At 50.6% G+C, this 25958-nt stretch overlaps 1 protein-coding gene across 1 annotated transcript in view; it reads left to right on the top strand.

Annotated features, from left to right (window-relative positions):
- The window catches only part of LOC132834487 (large neutral amino acids transporter small subunit 3-like), a 54566-nt gene extending 45228 nt beyond the window's left edge, over positions 1 to 9338 (top strand). Inside the window, exons 12-14 of the mRNA XM_060853402.1 lie at positions 2716 to 2789; positions 3451 to 3574; positions 5918 to 9338. Of these exons, the coding sequence (XP_060709385.1) occupies positions 2716 to 2789; positions 3451 to 3574; positions 5918 to 6169 (450 nt within the window). The 3' untranslated portion in view covers positions 6170 to 9338. The remainder of the gene's footprint in view (positions 1 to 2715; positions 2790 to 3450; positions 3575 to 5917) is intronic.
- Positions 9339 to 25958: the final 16620 nt, after the last annotated feature.

Here is a 25958-nt window from a genome sequence, read left to right as displayed (position 1 = left end):
ACCGTGTTACAGTGTTAGATCGGAGACCGGGAGTACATTCAGACTCTGTTACAGTGTTAGATTGGAGACCAGGAGTACATTCAGACCGTGTTACAGTGTTAGATCGGAGACCGGGAGTACATTCAGACCGTGTTACAGTGTTAGATCGGGGACCAGGAGTACATTCAGACTGTGTTACAGTGTTAGATCGGAGACCAGGAGTACATTCAGACTGTGTTACAGTGTTAGATCGGGGACCAGGAGTACATTCAGACTGTGTTACAGTGTTAGATCGGAGACCAGGAGTACATTCAGACTGTGTTACAGTGTTAGATCGGAGACCAGGAGTACATTCAGACTGTGTTACAGTGTTAGATCAGGGACCAGGCGTACATTCAGACTGTGTTACAGTGTTAGATCGGGGACCAGGAGTACATTCAGACCGTGTTACAGTGTTAGACCGGAGACCAGGAGTACATTCAGACCGTGTTACAGTGTTAGCTCAGAGACCGGGAGTACATTCAGACTGTGTTACAGTGTTAGATCGGAGACCAGGAGTACATTCAGACCGTGTTACAGTGTTAGATCAGGGACCAGGCGTACATTCAGACTGTGTTACAGTGTTAGATCGGAGACCAGGAGTACATTCAGACCGTGTTACAGTGTTAGATCAGGGACCAGGCGTACATTCAGACCGTGTTACAGTGTTAGTTCGGAGACCGGGAGTACATTCAGACCGTGTTACAGTGTTAGATCTAAGACCAGGAGTACATTCAGACCGTGTTACAGTGTTAGATCGGAGACCGGGAGTACATTCAGACCGTGTTACAGTGTTAGATCGGAGACCAGGAGTACATTCAGACCGTGTTACAGTGTTAGATCGGAGACCAGGAGTACATTCAGACCGTGTTACAGTGTTAGATCTAAGACCAGGAGTACATTCAGACTGTGTTACAGTGTTAGATCGGAGACCAGGAGTACATTCAGACCGTGTTACAGTGTTAGTTCGGAGACCAGGAGTACATTCAGACCGTGTTACAGTGTTAGATCGGGGACCAGGAGTACATTCAGACCGTGTTACAGTGTTAGATCGGGGACCAGGAGTACATTCAGACCGTGTTACAGTGTTAGATCGGAGACCAGGAGTACATTCAGACCGTGTTACAGTGTTAGTTCGGAGACCAGGAGCACATTCAGACCGTGTTACAGTGTTAGATCGGAGACCAGGCGTACATTCAGACCGTGTTACAGTGTTAGATCGGAGACCAGGAGTACATTCAGACCGTGTTACAGTGTTAGTTCGGAGACCAGGAGTACATTCAGACCGTGTTACAGTGTTAGATCGGAGACCGGGAGTACATTCAGACCGTGTTACAGTGTTAGATCGGAGGCCGGGAGTACATTCAGACAGTGTTACAGTGTTAGATCGGAGACCGGGAGTACATTCAGACCGTGTTACAGTGTTAGATCGGAGGCCGGGAGTACATTCAGACCGTGTTACAGTGTTAGATCGGAGACCAGGAGTACAGTCAGACCGTGTTACAGTGTTAGATCGGAGACCAGGAGTACATTCAGACCGTGTTACAGTGTTAGATCGGAGACCAGGGGTACATTCAGACCGTGTTACAGTGTTAGATCGGAGACCAGGAGTACATTCAGACTGTGTTACAGTGTTAGATCGGAGACCAGCAGTACATTAAGACCGTGTTACAGTGTTAGATCGGAGACCAGGGGTACATTCAGACTGTGTTACAGTGTTAGATCGGAGACCAGGGGTACATTCAGACTGTGTTACAGTGTTAGATCGGAGACCAGGAGTACATTCAGACCGTGTTACAGTGTTAGATCGGAGACCAGGGGTACATTCAGACTGTGTTACAGTGTTAGATCGGAGACCAGCAGTACATTAAGACCGTGTTACAGTGTTAGCTCAGAGACCAGGAGTACATTCAGACCGTGTTACAGTGTTAGATCGGAGACCAGCAGTACATTAAGACCGTGTTACAGTGTTAGATCGGAGACCAGGAGTACATTCAGACCGTGTTACAGTGTTAGATCGGAGACCAGGAGTACATTCACACCGTGTTACAGTGTTAGTTCGGAGACCAGGAGTACATTCAGACCGTGTTACAGTGTTAGATCGGAGACCAGGAGTACATTCACACCGTGTTACAGTGTTAGATCAGAGACCAGGAGTACATTCAGACCGTGTTACAGTGTTAGATCGGAGACCAGAAGTACATTCAGACTACGTTAATTGAACCTACACGCCCAAATATACTGATAGATCAGACTCCATGGTATTACCCCCATTGACAGACACGGTGTCCCGGGGACAGACACGCACCCCAGCACCCACACCGTTGAACGCGCGCCAAGGGCGGATTGGAATGGCTTGGTGCGGGGTGGGGCTGGTTTGGCGTTGTCCCCAGGGTGAATTCGCACCGCCAATCACAATGTGTCCGTGCCTCAGATGGAGGGGATCACATCTTCAGAACATCCTCGACCGAGTCTGGGTGCTTTGTGTTGAAATGTGTCTTCCTGATATCACTTTAATGTTGGTGCACAACAAGATGACAGTGCCACCTTTGGTTGGAGGGTGTAACTACCCTGTGACATGTTGACATGGGAATTCCCCCATTGTACACCAGTGAGAGGTGTTAACACCGTGAATCTCACGCCTTGTCTGATGATATTCTTCAGTGGAAAACTGATCCATTCTGTCCTGTCCCACAGTACCTCACCTTTATCTTCCACACTGTGGTCCGGGGATTCATCCATTCTGCCTGTGGGGGTCTCTATGCCGTTGTGTAAGTCTGAGGGTTAATCAACTGTGGGAGGGTGGGTAATAAGGAGTTAATCCTCCTCTGATCGGGAGAGCAGACTGCCTGGGGTATGTGTGTCAATGGGGAGGGGGTGGGTGGGGGAACAGGCTGCCCGGTGTGTGTAAATGGGGAGAGGGTGGGTGAGGGGGTTAATCCCCCTCCGATAGGGGGAACAGACTGCCCGGTGTGTGTAAATGGGGAGAGGGTGGGTGAGGGGGTTAATCCCCTCCGATAGGGGGAACAGACTGCCCGGTGTGTGTAAATGGGGGCGTGATGTTGGGGTGGGTCTGGGGGAGTGGGAGGGAGGAGACATTGGGATGGGGGTGTGGCTGAGGAGGGGGATGACGTTGGAGCAGGGCTTTGGGAAGGGGGTGATGTTGGGCTGGGGCTGGGGAGGGGGAAGACGTTGGGATAGAGGTGTGGCTGGGGGAGGGGGAGGGGGGTGATGTTGGGGTGGGGGAGGGGGTTGACGTTGGGGTGGGGGTGGGGGCTCGGGGAGGGGGTGATATTGGGGTGGGGCTGGGGGAGGGGTGTGACGTTGGGGTGGGGCTGGGCTTGGGGAGGGGGTGACGTTGAGGTGGGGACCTCGGGAACTTGGCTGGCTGTTCTGGAAGGTTCTGTGACTCGGCTTTGTTCGTTCCCACAGCTATCCCACCAACCACTTTGGCTCTCTGATCGGGCTCCAGTCCCTGGTCAGTGCGGTGTTTGCCCTGTTCCAGCAACTCCTCTTCATGGCCATGCTGGGACCACTCCATGGAGACCCCTTCTGGGTAAGGCCATGCTCCTGGGGGCTGCCACCCAGGGTGGGGTGGGGGGAGGGGGTGGGAGGAAGAGTGGAGGAGGACGAGGGGGAGAGGGGAGGGATAATGGTGAGGCCTCACCCACATTCTCAGTCAGGTCAATATCTTCATCCCTAACCTCTGAGACCCGTCTAGTCAACCTCTCCGGCCCCTACACCCGCTCCCTATCTCTGTAACCCCCCTCCAGCCCCTACACCCCCTCCCTATTTCTGTAACCCCCCTCCAGCCCCTACACCCCCTCCCTATCTCTGTAACCCCCTCCAGCCCCTACACCCCCTCCCTATTTCTGTAACCCCCCTCCAGCCCCGACACCCCCTCCCTATCTCTGTAACCCCCTCCAGCCCCTACACCCCCTCCCTATCTCTGTAACCCCCTCCAGCCCCTACACCCCCTCCCTATCTCTGTAACCCCCTCCATCCCCTACACCCCCTACACCCCCTCCCTATCTCTGTAACCCCCTCCAGCCCCTACACCCCCTCCCTATCTCTGTAACCCCCTCCAGCCCCTACACCCCCTCCCTATCTCTGTAACCCCCCTCCAGCCCCTACACCCCCTCCCTACCTCTGTAAACCCCTCCAGCCCCTACACCCCCTCCCTATCTCTGTAACCCCTGCAGCCCCTACACCACCTCCCTATCTCTGTAACCCCCTCCAGCCCCTACACCCCCTCCCTACCTCTGTAACCCCTCCAGCCCCTACAGCCCCTCCCTATCTCTGTAACCCCCTCCAGCCCCTACAGCCCCTCCCTATCTCTGTAACCCCTCCAGCCCCTACACCCCCTCTGTATCTCTGTAACCCCTCCAGCCCCTACCCCTATCTCTGTAACCCCCTCCATCCGCTACACCCCCTCCCTATCTCTGTAACCCCCTACACCCCCTCCCTATCTCTGTAACCCCTTCAAGCCCCTACAGCCCTTCCCTATCTCTGTAAACCCTGCAGCCCCTACACCTCCTCCCTATCTCTGTAACCCCCTCCGGCCCCTACACCCCCTCCCTATCTCTGTAACCCCTCCAGCCCCTACACTCCCTCCCTATTTCTGTAACCCCCTCCAGCCCCTACACCCCCTCCCTATCTCTGTAACCCCCTACACCCCTTCCCTATCTCTGTAACTCCCTCCAGCCCCTACATCCCCTCTGTATCTCTGTAACCCCTCCAGCCCCTACCCCCATCTCTCTAACCCCCTACACCCCTTCCCTATCTCTGTAACACCTTCACCCCCTACACCCCTTCCATATCTCTGTAACCCCCTCCATCCCCTACACCCCCTCCCTATCTCTGTAACCCCCCTCCAGCCCCTACACCCCCTCCCTATCTCTGTAACCCCCTCCAGCCCCTACCTCCCTCCCTATCTCTGTAACCCCCTCCAGCCCCTACACCCCCTTCCTATCTCTGTAACCCCCTACAGCCCCAACCCCCTCCCTATCTCTGTACCCCCTCCAGCCTCTACCCCCTCCCTATCTCTGTAACCTCCTCCAGCCCCTACACCCCCCTCCCTATCTCTGTAACCCCCCTCCAGCCCCTACACCCCCTCCCTATCTCAGTAACCCCCTCCAGTCCCTACACCCCGCCCTATCTCTGTAACCCCCGACACCCCCTCCCTATCTCTGTAACCCCCTCCATCCCCTACACCCCCTCCCTATCTCTGTAACCCCCTCCATTCCCTACACCCCCTCCCTATCCTTGTAACCCCCCTCCAGCCCCTACACCCCCTCCCTATCTCTGTAACCCCCTCCAGCCCCTACCCCCCCTCCCTATCTCTGTAACCCCCTCCAGCCCCTACCCCCCCTCCCTATCTCTGTAACCCCCTCCAGCCCCTACACCACCTCCCTATCTCTGTAACCCCCTGCAGCCCCTACACCCCCTCCCTATCTCTGTAACCCCCTCCAGCCCCTACCCCCCTCCCTATCTCTGTAACCCCCTCCAGCCTCTACCCCCCCTCCCTATCTCTGTAACCCCCTCCAGCCCCTACCCCCCCTCCCTATCTCTGTAACCCCCTCCAGCCCCTAAACCCCCTCCCTATCTCTGTAGCCCTGCGTTCAGCTGCCTGGGGCGCAAAACTGCTGACCTCTTCCTCCCTCCCCCCTCAATCACTGAAACCCCTCGGGACGTCCCTACCTGAGTGACCTTTCTGCCGGCGCTGCCTGAGGGAACGTAGAGAGTGGGCCGCGCGGTCCTGGAGTGGCGGGGAGGGAAGGCCAGGGAGGTGAGGCGGGGTTGGACGGGAGTAACGGCTCCGTGGCATGGCGCCGCGTCAATGCGCAGCCGGCGGGTCTCCCCGGTCGGACTGACTCTCTCTTCTCTCCCCCTCCCTCAGGTGAATATCGGCCTGCTGCTCCTCTCTGCCACCGGTTTCCTGTTGCCCGGCTACCTGTGGTACCACCGGCGCAACATCCTGAAGGCCCAGGAGGGGGCGGCGGCGGGGCGAGGCCGGGCCGAGCGGGGGACCGGGGGCCGGGAGCCCCCGGACGGTGGGACTCCCCCCAGCCCACCCCCGGGTGGGCCCGTCCCACCCGGGAAGCCGGCCTCCCTCAACGGCCTGCTCCCCTGCCACGAGAGTGAGGCCTAGGCGAGGCTGACCAGGCCTGGGCCTTGTCCCATCTCTCCCCCCCCACACACCCCCAACCACCTCATCCTGACTGAAAAACCCAAAGTGGGCCTGGCCCCCTCCCTCAATCACCCCCCCAACCCTCGCAATACCTCAATTATGTCCGTGTCATGTACGTGCTGGAAGTGGGGATCCTCGCTGAAGGCCGCTCTGGAGTTTATTTTCCCGTCCATTGTAAATAGGATCTTTTGCTCTTTTTCTCTGCCTCTAAAGGGTCTCTTTCAATGATAAGTTTTATTTTTGACCGTGAAACATAACGTTGATATTTTTATTAATATCACTCGATATCTATAAATATAGATGTGTATATGGATATGTACATATATATGTATATATTTTGCCAATGAAATGGTTGCTTGGGATTAGCTGAACGATTAGTTTTCTGCCCCCATCCCCCGCTGCCCCTCATAGTTTCCGCTCGGTGTTGTGTAGGTGGGGGGCGCCTGTTGCCGGTGGCGCTCTCTCTCTCTCTCGCATCGTCAGGACGGAACGCAAGAATGCCAAATCTCTGAGCCCATCGCCACAGTGTGTCTGGGCTCCAGCAGGGAGACTAGGGGTGGGGGAGGGGAGTGGGGAGGGAAGCCCCACCCGGTTGGCGAGTGACCTCTGACCGGAGTTCACCCGCTGCCACCCGACCTCATCGCAGGGAGGGAAGGCTGGGGCCGCTATTGAAAGGCGGGGGTCACCTCAGATACTACTACAACAACAACATGGCGCCCACGAGTGCCTCTTCCCCCGGGAACCCACCGAGTTATCGGATACTCCGTGACGGGTTTTCGTAGATGAGGTAGGGAACGCCCCCCCCCCCCCACCAACTATCGAGGGGGCAATTGCACTACAGAGGCTTCACCAAATACGAAACACTTCACTCCCCCCTTCCCCCCCTCCACCGGTGAGTGGGAGCTGTTTCCACAGCTCTTCTCAAACACCTCGGCAGGGTGGTTTTGGATGTTGGGGTAGACAGGGGTGGGATTTATTCAAACATAATTAATTTTTTTTAAAAAAAAAAGCCTAAAATCAGCAGGCACTCTCAGGAATTGGTGGGGGGATGATCAGATGGGTCGTAAGCGTTCCTCTGGTCCACCACCCTCCTTCAGGGTAGGACATTAGCCCTCCTTACCTGGTCTGAGGCCTACGCGTGACCGCAGAGCCACAGCAACCTGGCAGGCTCCAACTGCTCCCTCAACCACAAGGCAGGGCCTTGGAGAACCACAGGCCCAGCTCCCTGGGCTGGTTCACACTCAGAGAGCTGCTCCTGGATCCACAGGCACTTCTGGGCTCGATGACAGAGGTCCCGATCATTTCAAACAGAGAGAGTTTTCAAAGGGAGGTGCAGGTCACTACAAGGGGTTCAGGGTGGGTTAGATACAGAATAACAGATACCCGGGAGTGAGTTACAGACTGGAATCTGATCGAGGGGTTCGGGGCGGGTTATATACAGAATAACAGATACCCCGGGAGTGAGTTACAGACTGGAATCTGATTGAGGGGTTCAGGGTGGGTTATATACAGAATAACAGATACCCCGGGAGTGAGTTACACACTGGAATCTGATCGAGGGGTTCGGGGTGGGTTATATACAGAATAACAGATACCCCGGGAGTGAGTTACAGACTGGAATCTAATCGAGGGGTTCAGGGTGGGTTATATACAGAATAACAGATACCCCGGGAGTGAGTTACAGACTGGAATCTGATTGAGGGGTTCAGGGTGGGTTATATACAGAATAACAGATACCCCAGGAGTGAGTTACAGACTGGAATCTGATTGAGGGGTTCAGGGTGGGTTATATACAGAATAACAGATACCCCGGGAGTGAGTTACAGACTGGAATCTAATCGAGGGGTTCAGGGTGGGTTATATACAGAATAACAGATACCCCCGGGAGTGAGTTACAGACTGGAATCTGATTGAGGGGTTCAGGGTGGGTTATATACAGAATAACAGATACCCCGGGAGTGAGTTACAGACTGGAATCTAATCGAGGGGTTCAGGGTGGGTTATATACAGAATAACAGATGCCCGGGAGTGAGTTACAGACTGGAATCTGATCGAGGGGTTCAGGGTGGGTTGTATACAGAATAACAGATACCCCGGGAGTGAGTTACAGACTGGAATCTAACCGAGGGGTTCAGGGTGGGTTATATACAGAATAACAGATCCCGGGAGTGAGTTACAGACTGGAATCTGATCGAGGGGTTCAGGGTGGGTTATATACAGAATAACAGATACCCCGGGAGTGAGTTACAGACTGGAATCTAACTGAGGGGTTCAGGGTGGGTTATATACAGAATAACAGATACCTGGGAGGGAGTTACAGACTGGAATCTGATCGAGGGGTTCAGGGTGGTTTATATATAGAATAACAGATACCCGGGAGTGAGTTACAGACTGGAATTTAGTCATTGGTTTTGGTGTGGATTGTGTGTGAAATAACAGATATCAGAGTGAGTTTCCGATTGAATCTGATCAAGGGGTTCAGGGTGGTTTAGCTATAGGATACCAGGTAACCCAGGAGTAAGTTACAGACTGGAATCTTTTCAAGGGTTATGGGGTGGTTTATATATAGGAAAACAGATACCTGGGCGTGAGTTACAGATTGGAATCCAATCAGGGAGGTTTATACGTAGAATAACACATACCCAGGAGTGAGGTATAGACAGGAATCTAAATCAATTGGTTGGTGGTGCTTTATATATAGAATAACAGATAGCCGGGAGTGAGTTACAGACAGGAATCTAATTGACGGTGTCAGGGAGGATTAGATATAGAATGTACACTGTACAATGCAGACAAGATTGACGCTGTGAGAGGGCTATTCATCATGAGTGTGCCTCATTTCCAGCTTTAATTCCCACCTCTCTGTGGGACACTCTCTGGTACTTTTCTGCGGTACACCTTCAGGAGACAAGGGGTGGGAGGTGTTTTGTGTCTGGAAAGCAATCTCAGGGTAAGCTAACTTAAAAAAAACTGTCTTCCCTTGTCTCGGCTCAGTGTACGACCTACAGGATAGCTCGGTGGGGCTCACCTGGGGAACCTGTGTCAAATCACACGACTCTGTGTCTCTTTGTGAGAGGGATATCGTGTGGAACTGTCCTGTGCCAAATAAAGCCTCAAAGTCTCTCTTTTAGCCTCGTGTGTTCCATTCCTTCCAGCAGCACCATGTGCCAGGGCAGAGTTGGCATGGGCTGACACAGTACCATGTGCAGGTAAAACCTGGTCAGGTCCACGCCCCCCCTACAACCCACCCTCCCATCCTGGCACCTTCCCCTGCCACCGCAGGAACTGTAAAACCTGCGCTCACACCTCCTCGCTCACCTCCATCCAAGGCCCTAAAGGAGCCTTTCACATCCAGCAAAGTTTTACCTGCACATCCACTAATATCGTTTATTGTATCCGTTGCTCCCGATGCGGTCTCCTCTACGTTGGGGAGACTGGACGCCTCCTAGCAGAGCGCTTTAGGGAACATCTCCGAGACACCCGCACCAATCAACTACACCGCCCCATGGCCTAACATTTCAACTCCCCCCTCCCACTCTGCCGAGGACATGGAGGTCCTGGGCCTCCTTCACCGCCGCTCCCTCACCACCAGACGCCTGGAGGAAGAACGCCTCATCTTCCGCCTCGGAACGCTTCAACCCCAGGGCATCAATGTGGACTTCAACAGCTTCCTCATTTCCCCTTCCCCCACCTCACCCTCGTTCCAAACTTCCAGCTCAGCACTGTCCCCATGACTTGTCCGGACTTGTCCGACCTGCCTAGCTCCTTTTCCACCTATCCACTCCACCCTTTACTCCCTGACCTATCACCTTCATCCCCTCCCCCACTCACCCATTGTACTCTATGCTACTCTCTCCCCACCCCACCTCCCTCTAGCTTATCTCTCCACACTTCCAGCTCACTGCCTTTATTCCTGATGAAGGGCTTCTGCCCGAAACGTCGATTTCGCTGCTCCTTGGATGCTGCCTGACCTGCTGTGCTCTTCCAGCACCACTAATCCAGCACCTCAGAGCCTCCCACACAAAATAGCACCAACTTATTCCAGACGCTAACACAACACAACAGCACATAATTTGTCCAAATTGATGCAACATTTTTGCCCTCAGGGAGCACAGGCACATTTCACAGAATAAGACAAGAGTTTTGTACACATTGATACAATTTTTTTGCCCAAATTAACACAAATTTATTCCACATATTTACACATGATGTACGTGTACACCTCTATTTCCAAGGTTTTGGGTTGATTGCGTACAATTCAGAAACAATACAATGAAAAGCAGACAGGAGCTAAATGTTTCATATTTTCAAACTGCACAGATGTTGCTAGTCTCTCTTGCATTTCCCTATGTATAAAGTTAACGTCAGTGCTGTGCTGATATAAAATGGTGGCTGTGGACAAATCTTAAGATGTCCGCCTCACTGATTTTGGTCAGGAATACGTTCAGCAAGGCAGAGGGGGCAATGTGTCAAAAGCCATTTCCATTCATTGATGTGAGCAGAGATAGGAAATGGGGACACCTCTTTGAAGGTGATTAAAATGCAAATCCCGGAATCTGTTTACAGTGAATGCAGAGAGACAATGTGATATTCCAGCATTGATTTGGAGATGCCGGTGTTGGACTGGGGTGTACAAAGTTAAAAATCCCACAACACCAGGTTATAGTCCAACAGGTTTAATTGGAAGCACACTAGCTTTCGGAGCGACGCTCCTTCATCAGGTGATAGTGGAGGGCTCGATCGTAACACAGAATTTATAGCAAAAAATTTACAGTGTGATGTAACTGAAATTATACATTGAAAAATTGATTGTCTGTTAAGCCTTTCATCTGTTAGAATAAGGTGATAGTTTCACTTCTTTCATGTGTAAATCACAAAACTCTTTTTTCAAAAGTTGCATTCTCGGGTTAGCTGTTAACAATGGTGATAGCTAGACAATATGTTGAAGGTTTTGGGCCCCTGTGTTCTCTGTCTATGACCTGATGTTTAGATTGATTCTAATCTAAAAAGTGAGATAACACAGTTTTACATAAATTCATGCAGTTTTTGAGCTCAGAGTTCTACATGAATGAATGCAGTGTTTGAGCAAAGTAACTCTGCAAGTACAAATTCACCCCACAAAATATATGTGTGCATGCGGGTCTTTGTCTGTGTGTGTGTGTGTGTGTGTCTGTCTGGGGTGGGGGTTGTGAGTGTGAGAATGTGTGTTTGTGTGTGTAGTGGGTGCAGAGTGTCTTCGGTCTGTGAGAGGGTGCATGTGTGAGTGTGGGAGTGTGTGTGTCAATAAGGGTGTGTGTGGGTGTCTGTGTGCGCGTCTGTGTGTACCTGTGTCCATGTGTATGTGAGAGCATGTGTGTGTAGGAATATCTGTGTGTGCGTGTAGTACAATGGTGATCACCTGTAATGTGACATGAACCCAAGGTCCCGGCTGAGGCCCTCCCTATGGATACTGAACTTAGCTATCAGCCTCTGCTCGGCCACTTTTCTCTGCTGCCTGTCCCGAAGTCCAACTTGGAGGATGGTCACCCGAAGGTCCGAGGCTGAATGTCCTGGACCACTGAAGTGTTCCCCAACTGGGAGGGGACCCTCTTGTCTGTTGATTGTTGTGCGGTGCCCATTCATCCATTGTCGTAGCCTTTGCTCGGTTTCCCCAATGTACCATGCCTCCGGGCATCCTTAGACAATGTTGGCTGAGTCACATGAGTACCTGCCATGTACAAGGTGGGAGGTATTCCCACATGTAATAGTGGTATCTATGTCCACAATCTGACACGTCTTGCAGCGTCCACCATGACAGGGTTGTATGGAGTTGTCCTGAGAGCCGGGCAGTTTGCTACGAACAATGATCTGTTCGAGGTTTGGCGATTGTTTAAAGGCAAGTAATGGACATGTGGTGAGGTGCTCATCCTCATTGATAATGTGTTGCAGGTCACGAAGAACATGGCGTAATTTTTCAGTTGCAGCACGTGTCTGTCTCCTGAGGAGGTCATTACGGTTCCTTGCTGTGGCACATCGGAACTGGCAGCCGATGAGTTGAGCATCGTATCCCGTTTTTGTGAGGGCATCTTTGAGTACTTCCAGGTGTCCGTCACGTTCCTCCTCATCTAAGCAGATCCGGTGTATGCGTAGGGGCTTGTCCATAGGGAATGGCTGTTTTAATATGTTTTGGGTGGAAGCTGGAGAAGTGTAGCATTGTGAGGTTGTCTGTGAGTCTGGGGTAGAGTGTGGTGCTGAGGTGTCCGTCCTTGATGGAGACGCATGTATCCAAGAATGGGACAGACAGTCGAGAGTAGTCTATGGTGAGGTTGATGGTGGGGTGGAACTTGTTGATGTCACTGTGTAGTTTTATCAGTGATTCCTCGCCATGGGTCCACAGGCAGAAAATGTCATCAATGTACCTGGTGTATAATGTTGGTTAGAGATCTTGCATAGTGAGGAAATCTTGTTCGAACCTGTGCATAAAAATGTTGGCATATTGGGGTGCAAATTTGGTCCCTATGGTTGTTCTGTGTGTCTGGATGAAGAATTAGTTGTCAAAGGTGAAGACGTTGTGATGGAGGACAAAGCAGATAGGTTGTAGGATGGTGTTTGGAGATTGGCAGTTGTTGGTGTTGGGTACTGAGGCTGTTGCCGCGATGCCATCCTTGTGGGGGAAGCTGGTGTAGAGTGCGGAAACGTCCATTGTGACGAGGAATGTTCCCAGTTCGACTGGTCCGTGGGTGCTGGGTTTCTGTAAGAAATCCGTAGTGTCGCGACAGAAGCTGGAGATCCCCTGTACAATAGGTTTCAAGATGCCTTCCACATAGCCGGAGAGATTCTCACATAGAGTCCCATTGCCCGACACGATGGGACGTCCCGGTGTGTTGGCTTTGTGTACCTTTGGAAGGCAGTAGAGGTCGCCTCCACGAGAAGTTCGTGAGATGAGGGCGAGTAGGGAACTCTGAAGGACTGGATCCAAAGTTCTGATCAGTGTGTTTAATTCTCCAGTGTGCTCTTTGGTCGGATCAGCTATTAATTGCCTGTAATGTTCCCCTAGTTGTTCAGTTGTCGGTACACTTCCTTGCAGTAATCTGTTCTATTCTGAATGACAATGGCTCCTCCTTTCTCTGCTGGTTTGTTGACAATGTTGTGATTGGGTTCGAGAGTCTGGATGGCATTGTGTTGTGAACGGCTGATGTTTTGCTCTACCTTGTGGGTACGGCTGATGAATCTGGCATTTATATATTTCCTGACAGTTTGAGCATAAATGTCAAGCCCAGGGCAGTGACCCTCCGGGTGGGGTCCATGTTGACTCCTTCTTTGGTCGCTCCTCTACAGATCCCTGTGATGACTGTTCTAGTTCATCAGTGGGCTCAGACAGGAGCGTCCCCTCCCAGTTGGGGAACACTTCATTGGTCCAGGACATTCAGCCTCGGACCTTGGGGTGACCATCCTCCAAGGTGGACTTCGGGACAGGCAGCAGAGAAAAATGGCCAAGCAGAGGCTGTTGCTAAGTTCAGTATCCAAAGGGAGGGCCTCAACGGGGACCTTGGGTTCATGTCACATTACAGGTGATCACCATTGTACTACACGCACACACAGATATTCCTACATTCCTGCACACACACACACACACACACACACACACCCACAGGCACTCCTATGCACACATACACACGGACAAACATACACACAGATGCACACACACACCCTTATAGACACACACACTCCCACACTCACACATGCCCCCCCTCACAGACTTAAGACACTGCACTCACGACACACATACACATTCTCACATTCACAACCCCCACCCCAGACAGACAGACAGACAGACAGACACACACACACACACAGACAAAGACCTACATGCACACATATATTTTGTGGGGTGAATTTGTACTTGCAGAGTTACATTGCACTTTGCTCAAACACTGCATACATTCATGTAGAACTCTGAGCTCAAAAACTGCAGGAATTTATGTAAAACTCTGTTATCTCACTTTTTAGATTAGAATCAATCTAAAAAGCAGGTCATAGACAGAGAACACAGGGGGCTCACACCTGCAACATATTGTCTAGCTATCGCCATTGTTAACAGCTAACCTGAGAATGCAACTTTAAGAAAAAGGTTTTGTGATTTACACATGAAAGAAGTGAAACTATCACTGTAATCTAACAGATGAAAGGCTTAACAGACAATCAATTTTTCAATGTATAATTTCAGTTACATCACACTGTAAATTTTTGCTATAAATTCCATGTTACGATCGAGCCCTCCACTATCACCTGATGAAGGAGCGTCGCTCCGAAAGCTAGTGTGCTTCCAATTAAACCTAGATTAGATTAGATTACTGTTGGACTATAACCTGGTGTTGTGTGATTTTTAACTTTGTACATTCCAGCAAGGTCTGCCTTACTTTCCAATATCTGTGGGACACAATATACAAAACCTGAAATAGCTCAGCCACTGAATTGTAGATTTGCAGCCTTGGATCAGAATCCTGTCTGGCTAGGCCTCATCCCAAATTTAAGGGTTTCTCAAATCCCACACTGACCTGCTGTGAGTTCAAATTGGGTGTTGTCTCCAAATAAAAGAAAATAATGCACCTGCAATTGAACAAAGCTCTTTCTGGAACTTTGTGTGTCTGTTCGTTTCAGTGTCTTTAAACGGGATTGAAGATAAATGAGATAGTGTGAGATAGACATCATTGTAACCAGTATGGCAGTGCGTTATAAAAGGATATTAATCTCTTCAGTGAAAGGGGAAAACAGGGGAGGATAGTCTTCAAACTAGGGCTGTGGGGAGTCAGTAAAGTCGTGCAGTTTGTGATTGCAATACCTTTCAGGTGAGACAAGTTTTGAAACCATTTGTCCTATCGTCCCTCCCTATTATATGTCGTAGAGTCATAGAATCATAGAAACAGACCCTTCGGCCCAACCCCTCCATGCCAACTAGATATCCCAACCCAATCTAGTCCCACCTGCCAGCACCCGGCCCATATCCCTCCAAACCCTTCCTGTTCATATACCCATCCAAATGCCTCTTAAATGTTGTCATTGTACCAGCCTCCACCACATCCTCTGGCAGCTCATTCCATACACGTACCACCCTCTGGGGGAAAAAGTTGCCCCTTAGGTCCCTTTTATATCTTTCCCCTCTCACCCTAAACCTATGCCCCTCTAGTTCTGGACTCCCCCACCACAGGGATGTTTCAGAATTTCTCACCATTTTAAACACTAACATTGTGCCTTTTCTATTCCCCCCTGCAAACCACGTTCCAGTATGTGCTGTTCCACTTGCCAATATCTTAAATATAATTCACAAAACACTGACAGCAAAGTGGATGATATGACGGGATGTAGCAAACTCTGTTGCACTCAGTACCTTCATGTTGCAATGTAATAATATCCAGTCAGAAACTCAGGGACAAAACCTGCCTGGGTCTGGAAGTGTGGACTGGGCAGAGAACGGGGATTTTAATCTGTCATTGAGTTAGTTTGGAAATCTGTGCTGCACATGGACATTTCTCCACATTATATTCCATCTGCCAATGACTTGCCCACTCAGTGAGGCTGTCCATACCGGGTCCCAGCCTTTTTGGTCGTCCCCATAGCTTTCCCTCCCACCCAATGAGGGTCTGGTCAGTGACCCTGGGAACATCACACAGAAACATAGAAGGTAGGAGGCGTAGGCCATTCGGCCCCTCGAGCATGCTCTGTCACTGAAGATGATCAACTCTGATGACTGAGCTCAATTCCCTAATCCCACCCTCCCCCTCATGTCGCCCTGGTTCATTTAGGCACAAGAACCAGAGAGAGTGTGAGAGTGAGAGAGAGAGAGAGAGAGAGAGAGAGAGAGACAGAGAGAGAGGAGAGAGAGAAGGAAAGACAGAGAGAGAAGGAGAGAGGGAGGGCAGAGAAAGAGAGAGGGAGGAGAGAAGGAGCTGGAGGGGAGAGGAGAGAGAGAGAATGAGAGAGAGAGGAAAGAGAGGAGAGAAGGAGAAAGAAGAGAGAAGGGAGAGAGAGGAGAGAAGGAGAGAGAGGAAGGGGGGGGGAGAGAGAGAGAGAGGGAGAAGAGAAAGAGATAGGAGAGAAGCAAGAGAGAGAGGGAGAAAAGGAGAGAGAAGGACAGAGAGAGAAGAGAGAGAGGGAGGAGAGAGAGAAGGAGAGGGGAGAAAGAGAGAATGAGAGAGGGGGAGAGAGAGAGAGAAGGAAAGAGAGAGATTATGTATGAGAGAGAGAGATAGATTGTGTATGGGAGAAAGAGAAGGTGAGAGATAGGTACTGTTTGAGAGAGAGATAGTGACATAGAGTACAGGGGAAAGTGATTGTCGCAGAGTTGGTGAGACTGTGTGTGAGAGAGGAAGAGATACTGACATCATGTCGGAGACAGGTGCTGAGACAGAGGGAGATAGGGAGATTGTACATGGGGAGTAGAAAGAAATTGTGAGATTTTACAGAAGAGAAAGAAACAGTGAGATTGTGCATGAGACGGAGAGAGAGAGAGAGAGAGAGTTTGTACGTGAGAGAGATTCACCTTCTCCCTGACAGTGAGGGGCTCCTGTATCACACACCAGAATGAAACCAGACGCTGTGTTTGGGAACACGGCATGGCCCATGGAATTAGGATGCCTGTTCATGTGGCTGATCAGAATCAGGAATCTAGCAGAAAACGACAACAGAACACAGAGCGTCAAACAAGGAACTTGGTGTTGAACGTTTTCAAAAGCGTTCATTCCCTCCGATCCTTCTAAATCTCAGGGACACACACCCTGGGTTTGGGTCATTTCTCTCCCTCCCCAGTGACCCCTTGCTGTCCAGTTATCATTCTGGTGGTTATATACTGCACTCAGATACACACGCACTCCCCAAGTCCCCACTCTTTCTTGTCCCTCGCTATTTAAAAAGTCAATGGCAGTGCTGGGCTAACATAAAATGGCTGCCGTGAACATACCTAAGATGGCTGACCACCTTCAGAATCCTTTGGCCCGGCTTTGCAGACTAAAACAGCCCCTCACAGTTTGTGTACGGTCATCTCTCAGCCTCCTGCAGATGGAATACAGTGAGATGGGAAGTGATGCTGTTTGGATGTTAGACTGAGGAGGGACAATGCAGATTCAATGGCCCAATGTTAATCTGGGGGGTGGGGCGGGAACAGAGAAAGATTCAGTTATAGATCAGGTATTCTGTCAGCACAGGAGAGGGGAAAATGTCTCAAAAGCACTTTTCGAATTTGGTGACACATTGGTTTTCTGTGATTTGTGAACAAGGATCTGGAATACAGTACATTTTTGAATATGTAATAAGTCCTGATGAAGGGCTTATGCCCGAAACGTCGAATTTCCTATTCCTTGGATGCTGCCTAACCTGCTGTGCTTTAACCAGCAACACATTTTCAACTGTGATCTCCAGCATCTACAGACCTAATTTTTTACCTGAAGTCATATTTGACCCAATAACGCAGGGTCCTGGTCACACACACACACACACACACACACACACACGGATATGGAATGACCAAATATATCGGGATTATCAAATATGACGGCTCCATTAAAGAATCCCTGGATGTCAGATGACTACAGCACATTCACACACCTGGGTCAGGCACTAGAGTCACCTCCCTCCGACACTGAGAGGCTCCTGTCTCACATTCCGGGTTGGAATCAGACGCTGTGTTTGGGAACAGGACGTGGGATTAGGACGACTGTCCACGTGGATGTTCAAAATTAGCAATCTGACGGGGAATCAGAACAGAACAGAGAGAATCAAACAGAGAACTTGGTGTTGAATTTGTAGAGTCCTTCCGTGTGTGTGTGTGTGTGTGTGTGTGTGTGTGTCTGAGTGTACGTGTGCATGAGTCTGTGTGAGAGTCCGTGTGTCTCTATGCGTATGTGTGTCCGTGTGAGAGTGTGATGGTCTGACTGTGTGTGTGTGACTCGAATATGGGCAGTTTAAATATAATGCAGAGGGAGCTTTACTCTGTATCTAACCCTGTGCTGTCCCTGTCCTGGGAGTGTTTGATGGGGGACAGTGTAGAGGGAGCTTTACTCTGTATCTAACCCTGTGCTTTCCCTGTCCTGGGAGTGTTTGATGGGGGACAGTGGAGAGAGAGCTTTAATCTGTATCTAACCCTGTGCTGTCCCTGTCCTGGGAGTGTTTGATGGGGGACAGTGGAGAGAGAGCTTTAATCTGTATCTAACCCCGCGCTGTCCCTGTCCTGGGAGTGTTTGATGGGGGACAGTGGAGAGGGAGCTTTACTCTGTATCTAACCCCATGCTGTCCCTGTCCTGGGAGTGTTTGATGGGGGACAGTGTAGAGGGAGCTTTACTCTGTATCTAACCCCGTGCTGTCCCTGTCCTGGGAGTGTTTGATGGGGGACAGTGTAGAGGGAGCTTTACTCTGTATCTAACCCTGTGCTGTCCCTGACCTGGGAGTGTTTGTTGGGGGACAGTGTAGAGGGAGCTTTACTCTCTATCTAACCCTGTGCTGTCCCTGACCTGGGAGTGTTTGTTGGGGGACAGTGGAGAGAAATCGTTACTCTGTATCCAACTATATGTCCTCTCCTGGGAGTAGCCGATAGGACAGTGTAGTGGGAGAGTTACTTTGTATCTAATACCACACTGTCACTGACCTGGAAGTGTTTGATGGGACAGTGTAGAGGTATCTTTACTCTGTATCTGAATCCATTCTCTCCAGTCCCTGGGAGATTCAGATGGAGGAAGTGTAGAAGGACACATGCTCTCTATCTAACCCAGTGATGGTGCTGCCCTGAGTGTGTTTGATGGGGACACGATAGGGGAAGTGGGTGATTTAATCAATACCTAACCCCACGCTGGACATGGCCAGGAAATTTGAAACCCTGCATTGTCGAGACAGCTTTACTCTGTATCTAACCCCACTCTCTACTCTAACACTCCCAGGACAGGGACAGCATGGGCTTAGGTATGGGAGGCTGGTGAAATGGCAGGACAACTGAAATAAAGTGAGATGTGAAGGGATCCTTGTTGGATGTTAGACTGAAGACACGATAAGCTAAACGGTCAGACGTTACATTGGGAGCAGGAACGCAGAAAGCTGCTGGTTCATTTCTGTTCTGCTACATATCTCCAAGTTTCAGATTGGGACTGAATCACAATGGGGAAATGCCTCAAAAGCTGTTTACTGTCCCACATTAATGCATCATCAAAACATGAATTGGCAGGAAATGGAGACAGCTCTTTGAAGGTGTCTGTGTCTCTGTGTGTGTCTCTGTACGTCTGTTTGCCTGGGGTGTGTGATTCTGTGTGGGTGTATTCAATGTTTAATATTTTCAAAGTTTTGCCAGTCTCTCTTGCATTTCTCTATTTATAAAGTCAATGTCAGTCCTGTGCCAATACATAATAGTGGCTGCGGACAAATCTAAGGTGTCTGCCTGACTCATTTGGATTGGGAATACTTTCAGCAAGGGAGAGGGGGCAATGTGTCAAAAGCCATTTCCATTCATTGATCCGAGCAGAGATAGAAAAAGGAGACAGCTTTTTGAAGGAGATTAAAATGCAACTTCCAGAACCTGTTTACAGTGAATGTGGAGAGACAAATGTCACATTCCAGCAAGGTCTGCCTTACTTTCCAATATGCAAATACCGCATATGATAGAATCAAATATACAAAACCTGAAATAGCTCAGCCACTGAATTGTAGATTTGCAGCCTTGGATCAGAATCCTGTCTGGCTAGGCCTCATCCCAAATTTAAGGGTTTCTCAAATCCCACACTGACCTGCTGTGAGTTCAAATTGTGTGTTGTCTCCAAATAAAAGAAAACTAATGCACCTGCAATTAAACAAAGCTCTTTCTGGAACTTTGTGTGTCTGTTGGTTTCAGTGTCTTTAAACGGGATTGAAGATAAATGAGACAGTGTGAGATAGACATCATTGTAACCAGTATGGCAGTGCATTACAAAAGGATATTAATCTCTTCAGTGAAAGGGGAAAACAGAGGATAGTCTTAAAAGTAGGAAAGTGGTATAGTTTATGACTTCAACACATAAGAGGATGAGAAAAGATTTGGAAATATTTCAGCAAAAGGAATTTCAGCAGGTCAATTTTAATTGTTCAGTGCAGACTTGCAATAATCTTATAATAATCTGAGAATAACCTTTTCAATCCCTGGTAAAATCTGGGAACATATTATGAGTCCTCCTAAATGTTGTTGGGTAATGGTTAACTTCCAATGTTAGTATCTCTCCCATCTTTCAGAACACATGGAAACCTCCACATACAGCAGGTGAATCCTGTCTGGCTCAGCTCATTTTTGAGTTGGTCCATGATGGGTATTTTCTCCTCTGGGTTCTTCCCTCTCCTATCCAGTTGCTCTGTATAAAAATCACTAAAGCCCCACAATTTGATTGAGTCCGCAGCTCACTCCTGGGTATCTGTTATTCTACATAGAATCGTCCGGAATCCCCTGGATAAAATTCCAATTTGTAACTGACTTCCATTTAGAAGGGACTCTGTACATGTGCAACTTCAATCCTATGATTTGCTTCGAGTCTGCATGGCACTGCGCATGCGGGGCATTTAAACCCGCAACACGCGGGAAACACAGGGAGGGGCGGCTCGGGTGCTTGGCACTGCGCATGCGGGGCGTTCAAACACGTGACCCGCGGGTAACCCTCGGAGGGGTGGATCGGGGGCTTGGCACTGCGCATGCGGGACGGTCACATCCGCAAGCGCGGAAATTCGGGGAGATGTGGCTCGCAAATGGTCGGGGAGGGGTGGCTCGGGGCCTAGGGACTGCGCATGCGGGGCATTCAAAGACGCGACCCACGGGAGTCCCGGGGAGATTTGGCTCACAGCTTGTCACTGCGCATGCGGACCATTCAAGCACGTGACACGCGGGAAACCCAGGGAGGGCGGCTCGGGGGCGTGGCACTGCGCATGCGGGACTTTCAAACACGCGACCCGCGGGGAACCCAGGGAGGGGCGGCTCGGGGGCGTAGCACTACGCACGCGGGGCGTTTAAACACCTGACCAGCGAGAAACCCAGGGAGGGGTGGATGGGGGCTTGGCACTGCGCATGCGGGGCATCCAATCCCGCAACATGCAGGAGCCTCAGGGTGGGGTGGATCGGGGGCTTGGCACTGCGCATGCGGGGCACTCAATCCCGCAACACGCGGGAGCCCCAGGGTGGGGTGGATCGGGGGCTTGGCACTGCGCATGCGGGAGCCCCGGGAAGGGGTGCCTTGAGGGCTTGGCACTGCGCATGCGGGGCATTCAATCCCGCAACATGCGGGAGCCCCGGGAAGGGGTGCCTTGAGGGCTTGGCACTGCGCATGCGGGGCATTCAATCCCGCAACACGCGGGAGCCCCAGGGTGGGGTGGATCGGGGGCTTGGCACTGCGCATGCGGGGCATTCAATCCCGCAACATGCGGGAGCTCCGGGGAGGGGGTGCCTTGAGGGCTTGGCACTGCGCATGCGGGGCGTTCAAGCACGTGACCCGCGGGAAACCCAGGGAGGGGTGGCTCGGCAATGCACATGCGTGACATTCAAGCACGCGACCCGCAGGAGCCCCAGGGAGGGGTGGCATGGAGGCTTGGCGCTGCGCATGCGGGGCATTCAAACACGCGACGCGCGGGAAACCCAGGGAGGGGTGGCCCGGGGGATTGGTACTGCGCATGCGGGGCATTCAATCGCGCAACACACGGAAATTCGGGGAAATGTGGCTCGCAGCTTGTCACTGCACATGCGGAGCATTCAAACACGTGACCCACGGGAAACCCGGGGAGGGGTGGCTCCGGGGCTTGGCACTGCGCATGCGGGGCGATCAAACACGTGACCTGCGAGGAACCCAGGGAGGGGTGCCTCGGGGGCTTGGCACTGCGCATAAGGTGAGTTCAAACACGCGACCCCCGGGTAACCCAGGGAGGGGTGGCTCGGGGGCTTGGCACTGCGCATGCGGGGCATTCAAACACATGACCCGTGGAAAACCCAGGGAATGGTGGCTCGGAGGGTTGGCACTGCGCATGCGGGGGCATTCAAACACGCGACCCGCGGGAGCCCCCGGGTGGGGTGGCTCGGGGGCTTGGCAGTGTGCATGTGCGGGGCGTTCAAACACGTGACCCACGGGAATACCGGGGAGTGGTTGCTCGGGGAATTGGCACGACGCATGCTGGGCATTCAAACACGCGACCCGCGGGAAATCCAGAGAGGAGTGGCTCGGGGCTTATCACTGGCATGCGGGGCATTCAAACACGCAACACGCAGGAGCCCCGGGGAGGGATGGCTCAGGGACTTGGCACAGCACATCCAGGGCATTCAAACACGCGACCTGCGAGACCCAGGGAAGGGTGGCTCATGGGCTTGGCACAGCGCATGCGGGGCATTCAAACACGTGACCCGCGGAAAACCCCGGGAGGGGGGCATGGCTGCTTGGCACTGCTTATGAGGGGCATTGAAACACGTGACCCATGGGAAACCCAGGGAGTGGTGGCTCGGGGTCTTGGCACAGCGCATGCGGGGCATTCAAACATGCGACCCACTTGAAACCCAGGGAGGGGTGGGTTGGGGGCTCGGCACTGCCCATGCGGGGCATTCAATCCCGCAAAGTGCGGGACCCCCGGGGAGGGGAGGCTCAGAGGCTTCGCACTGCACATGCGGGGCATTCAAACACGAGACCCGCAGGAAACCCAGGGAGAGGTGGATCGGGGGCTTGGCACTGTGAATGTGCGTGCATTCAAACACGTGACCCACGGGAATACCGGGGAGTGGTGGCTCAGGGGCTTGGCACTGCACATGCGGGGCATTCAAACACGCGACTCAGGGAACTATAGACCGGTGAGCCTGACCTCGGTGGTGGGCAAGTTGTTGGAGGGAATCCTGAGGGACAGGATATACATGTGTTTGGAAAGCCAAGGACTGATTAGGGAAAGTCAACATGGCTTTGTGCGTGGGAAATCATGTCTCACAAACTTGATTGAGCTTTTTGAGGAAGTAAAAAAGAGGATTGATGAGGGCAGAGCAGCAGATGTGATCTATATGGACTTCAGTAAGGCGTTCGACAAGGTTCCCCATGGGAGACTGGTTAGCAAGGTTAGATCTCACGGAATACAGGGAGAACTAGCCATTTGGATACAGAATTGGCTCAAAGGTAGAAGACAGAGGGTGATGGTGGAGGGTTGTTTTTCAGACTGGAGACCTGTGACCAGTGGAGTGTCACAAGGATCGGTGCTGGGCCCTCTACTTTTTGTCATTTACATAAATGATTTGGATGCGAGCATAAGAGGGACAGTTAGTAAGTTTGCAGATGACACCAAAATTGGAGATGTAGTGAACAGCGAAGAAGGTTACCTCAGATTGCAACAGGATCTTGACCAGATGGACCAATAGGATGAGAAGTGGCAGATGGAGTTTAATTCAGATAAATGCAAGGTGTTGCATTTTGGGAAAGTAAATCTTAGCAGGACTTATACACTTCATGGGAAGGTCCTAGGGAGTGTTGCTGAACAAAGAGACCTTGGAGTGCAGGTTCATAGCTCATTGAAAGTGGAGTCGCAGGTAGATAGGATAGTGAAGGCAGCGTTTGGCATGCTTTCCTTTTATTCATCAGAGTATTGAGTACAGGAGTGGGGAGGTCATGTTATGGCTGTACATGACATTAGTTAGGCCTCTGTTGGAATATTGCGTGCAGTTCTGGTCTCCTTCCTATCAGAAAGATGTTGTGAAACTTGAAAGGGTTCAGAAAAGATTTACAAGCACGTTGCCAGGGTTGGAGGATCTGAGCTACAGGGAGAGGCTGATCAGGCTGGGCCTGTTTTCACTGGAGCGTCAGAGGCTGAGGGGTGTCCTCATAGAGGTTTACAAAATGATGAGGGGCATAGATAGGATGAGTAGACAATGTCTTTTCCATGGGGTCGAGGAGTCCAGAACTAGAGGGGCATAGGTTTAGGGTGAGAGGGGAAAGATATAAAAGCGACCTAAGGGGCAGCTTTTTCCGCCAGAGGGTGGTACGTGTATGGAATGAGCTGCCAGAGAATGTGGTGGAGGCTGGTACAATTACAGCATTTAAGAGGCATTTAGATGGGTATATGAATAGGAAGGGTTTGGAAGGATATGGCTGGGTGCTGTCAGGTGGGACTAGATTGGGTTGGGTCGGCATGGACAGGGTGGACCGAAGGGTCTATTTCCATGCTGTACATCACTATGACTCTATTCACCTAGAACATCTTTATTAAGGTTCCTCAATCTATCATTGCTCATTCATGCGTCAATTCTTTATTTAGATTCAGGACCCGAGTTTCAGACTCAAATACTTCCTTCTCAAACTTAATAAACTTCATGCGTTTGAAGACCACCCTCCCCCAATGCAATAGTATTGTAAATTCATGCTATTGCATTGTGTATGTAATATTTGGTGAAAGTATATTAACTTGCTGCATGCTTACATCTGTTCCCTTGTATCAATTCATATCTGAGATGTCAGAAGTCAGTTCTTTTACTGTGTTGTTTCTGTCCAATCACCTCAAGCATCATCACAAATAATACATGTGAGCGTGATATTTCGGCAGTAACTGTATCACTGAATTGGTATAGATTTGTTTTTGAGTTATCCCTAAAATTAAAAAGAAAAGGCGCCCCAGAAAGAATACTGTCGCTGAATCTGTGAGGCAAGTGACGGAAGTGTTTGTCTGGAAGATTAGGATTCTGAAGCATGGATCCAGAACCCATTTTTGTTGTTTTCCTCTTTCGCTCACAGATTTTCGACTTCAAGTGGCCAGCTGAATTTGCCTTCTAACTGAGATTGATCCCAGGTTTATAATACTCCGACTGGTTTGAGTACATATTCCACAATGGCGGTCGTGTGTTTTTCCTGAAAAGGAGCAATCCACCATCCAAGTAACGCATAACACATGTTTCCAATGTATTGTGGTTACACAAGACCCAGAAACCTCACAAATAATCAAGACATCAAAAGCCCTTCCTCTTGGAACCAGTGCTTCCAACCACACAGTCACTGGCGTAATGAGTACTCAGAGTAACGAGGGGATCAGCTTTTCAAATCCCTCCCTGATTTGCCAAATTGTACATTTCGGAAATCATTGCTGTTATAATCTGTTATTGCCGTGACGTCAGTCAGGTGGCCCTCAGAGGATATGAGTTCCCTGATTGCAGCTGTTAATCTGATCCAATCAGGAAGCTCTGTTTGAAATAAAAGGATGAATGACAGGGATATTGAGATGCCAAATGTCTGACTCACCGAGAGTGTACGATCAAAGTGTTTGCAAATAAAGGGTGATGAAAGACAGTATGCCGGTCTCTGAAGAATTATTTCACTTTCAGACATTTTGGAACAATATGTGCATCAAGACTCCGGACTCTTCACTTTCCACACTTTGACGCTCCTGTCCCTGTTCCACCCCAGCCAACCCCACACCCCAAGATGTGCTTCAGTTGCTCTGTCACATCCTTGACCCGAAGCACTTTTGATGCAACATCCCAATCTGGACTCAGTCAAATCAGGACTGATGATTCTGAAAGAGTCAGCCAATAACTCTTGCTTTGTGCGCTGCTGCTATTTGATGTGTACACAGCACTGAACTGACTCCACAAAAATCGACAAACAAAATAAAAAAACTGAGGAGTTGGGAGTCCATGTCCATTTGTGTGCAATATCGATTGCCCAGAATGTTAGCTGGACAGCGTGGCTTCAATGATGAGGGAGTGATATGACTCAAACCCAGAGCTGAATTCCTCAAATTTAGAAGTGTCTGAGACCAGTAAATATTTCAA

This window comes from Hemiscyllium ocellatum, chromosome 40 (genome assembly GCF_020745735.1).
Source record: "Hemiscyllium ocellatum isolate sHemOce1 chromosome 40, sHemOce1.pat.X.cur, whole genome shotgun sequence".
NCBI classification, from domain to species: Eukaryota; Metazoa; Chordata; class Chondrichthyes; order Orectolobiformes; family Hemiscylliidae; genus Hemiscyllium; species Hemiscyllium ocellatum.
The sequence above is the reverse complement of the archived record's forward strand: the minus strand, read 5'-3'. Positions and strand labels throughout refer to the sequence as shown.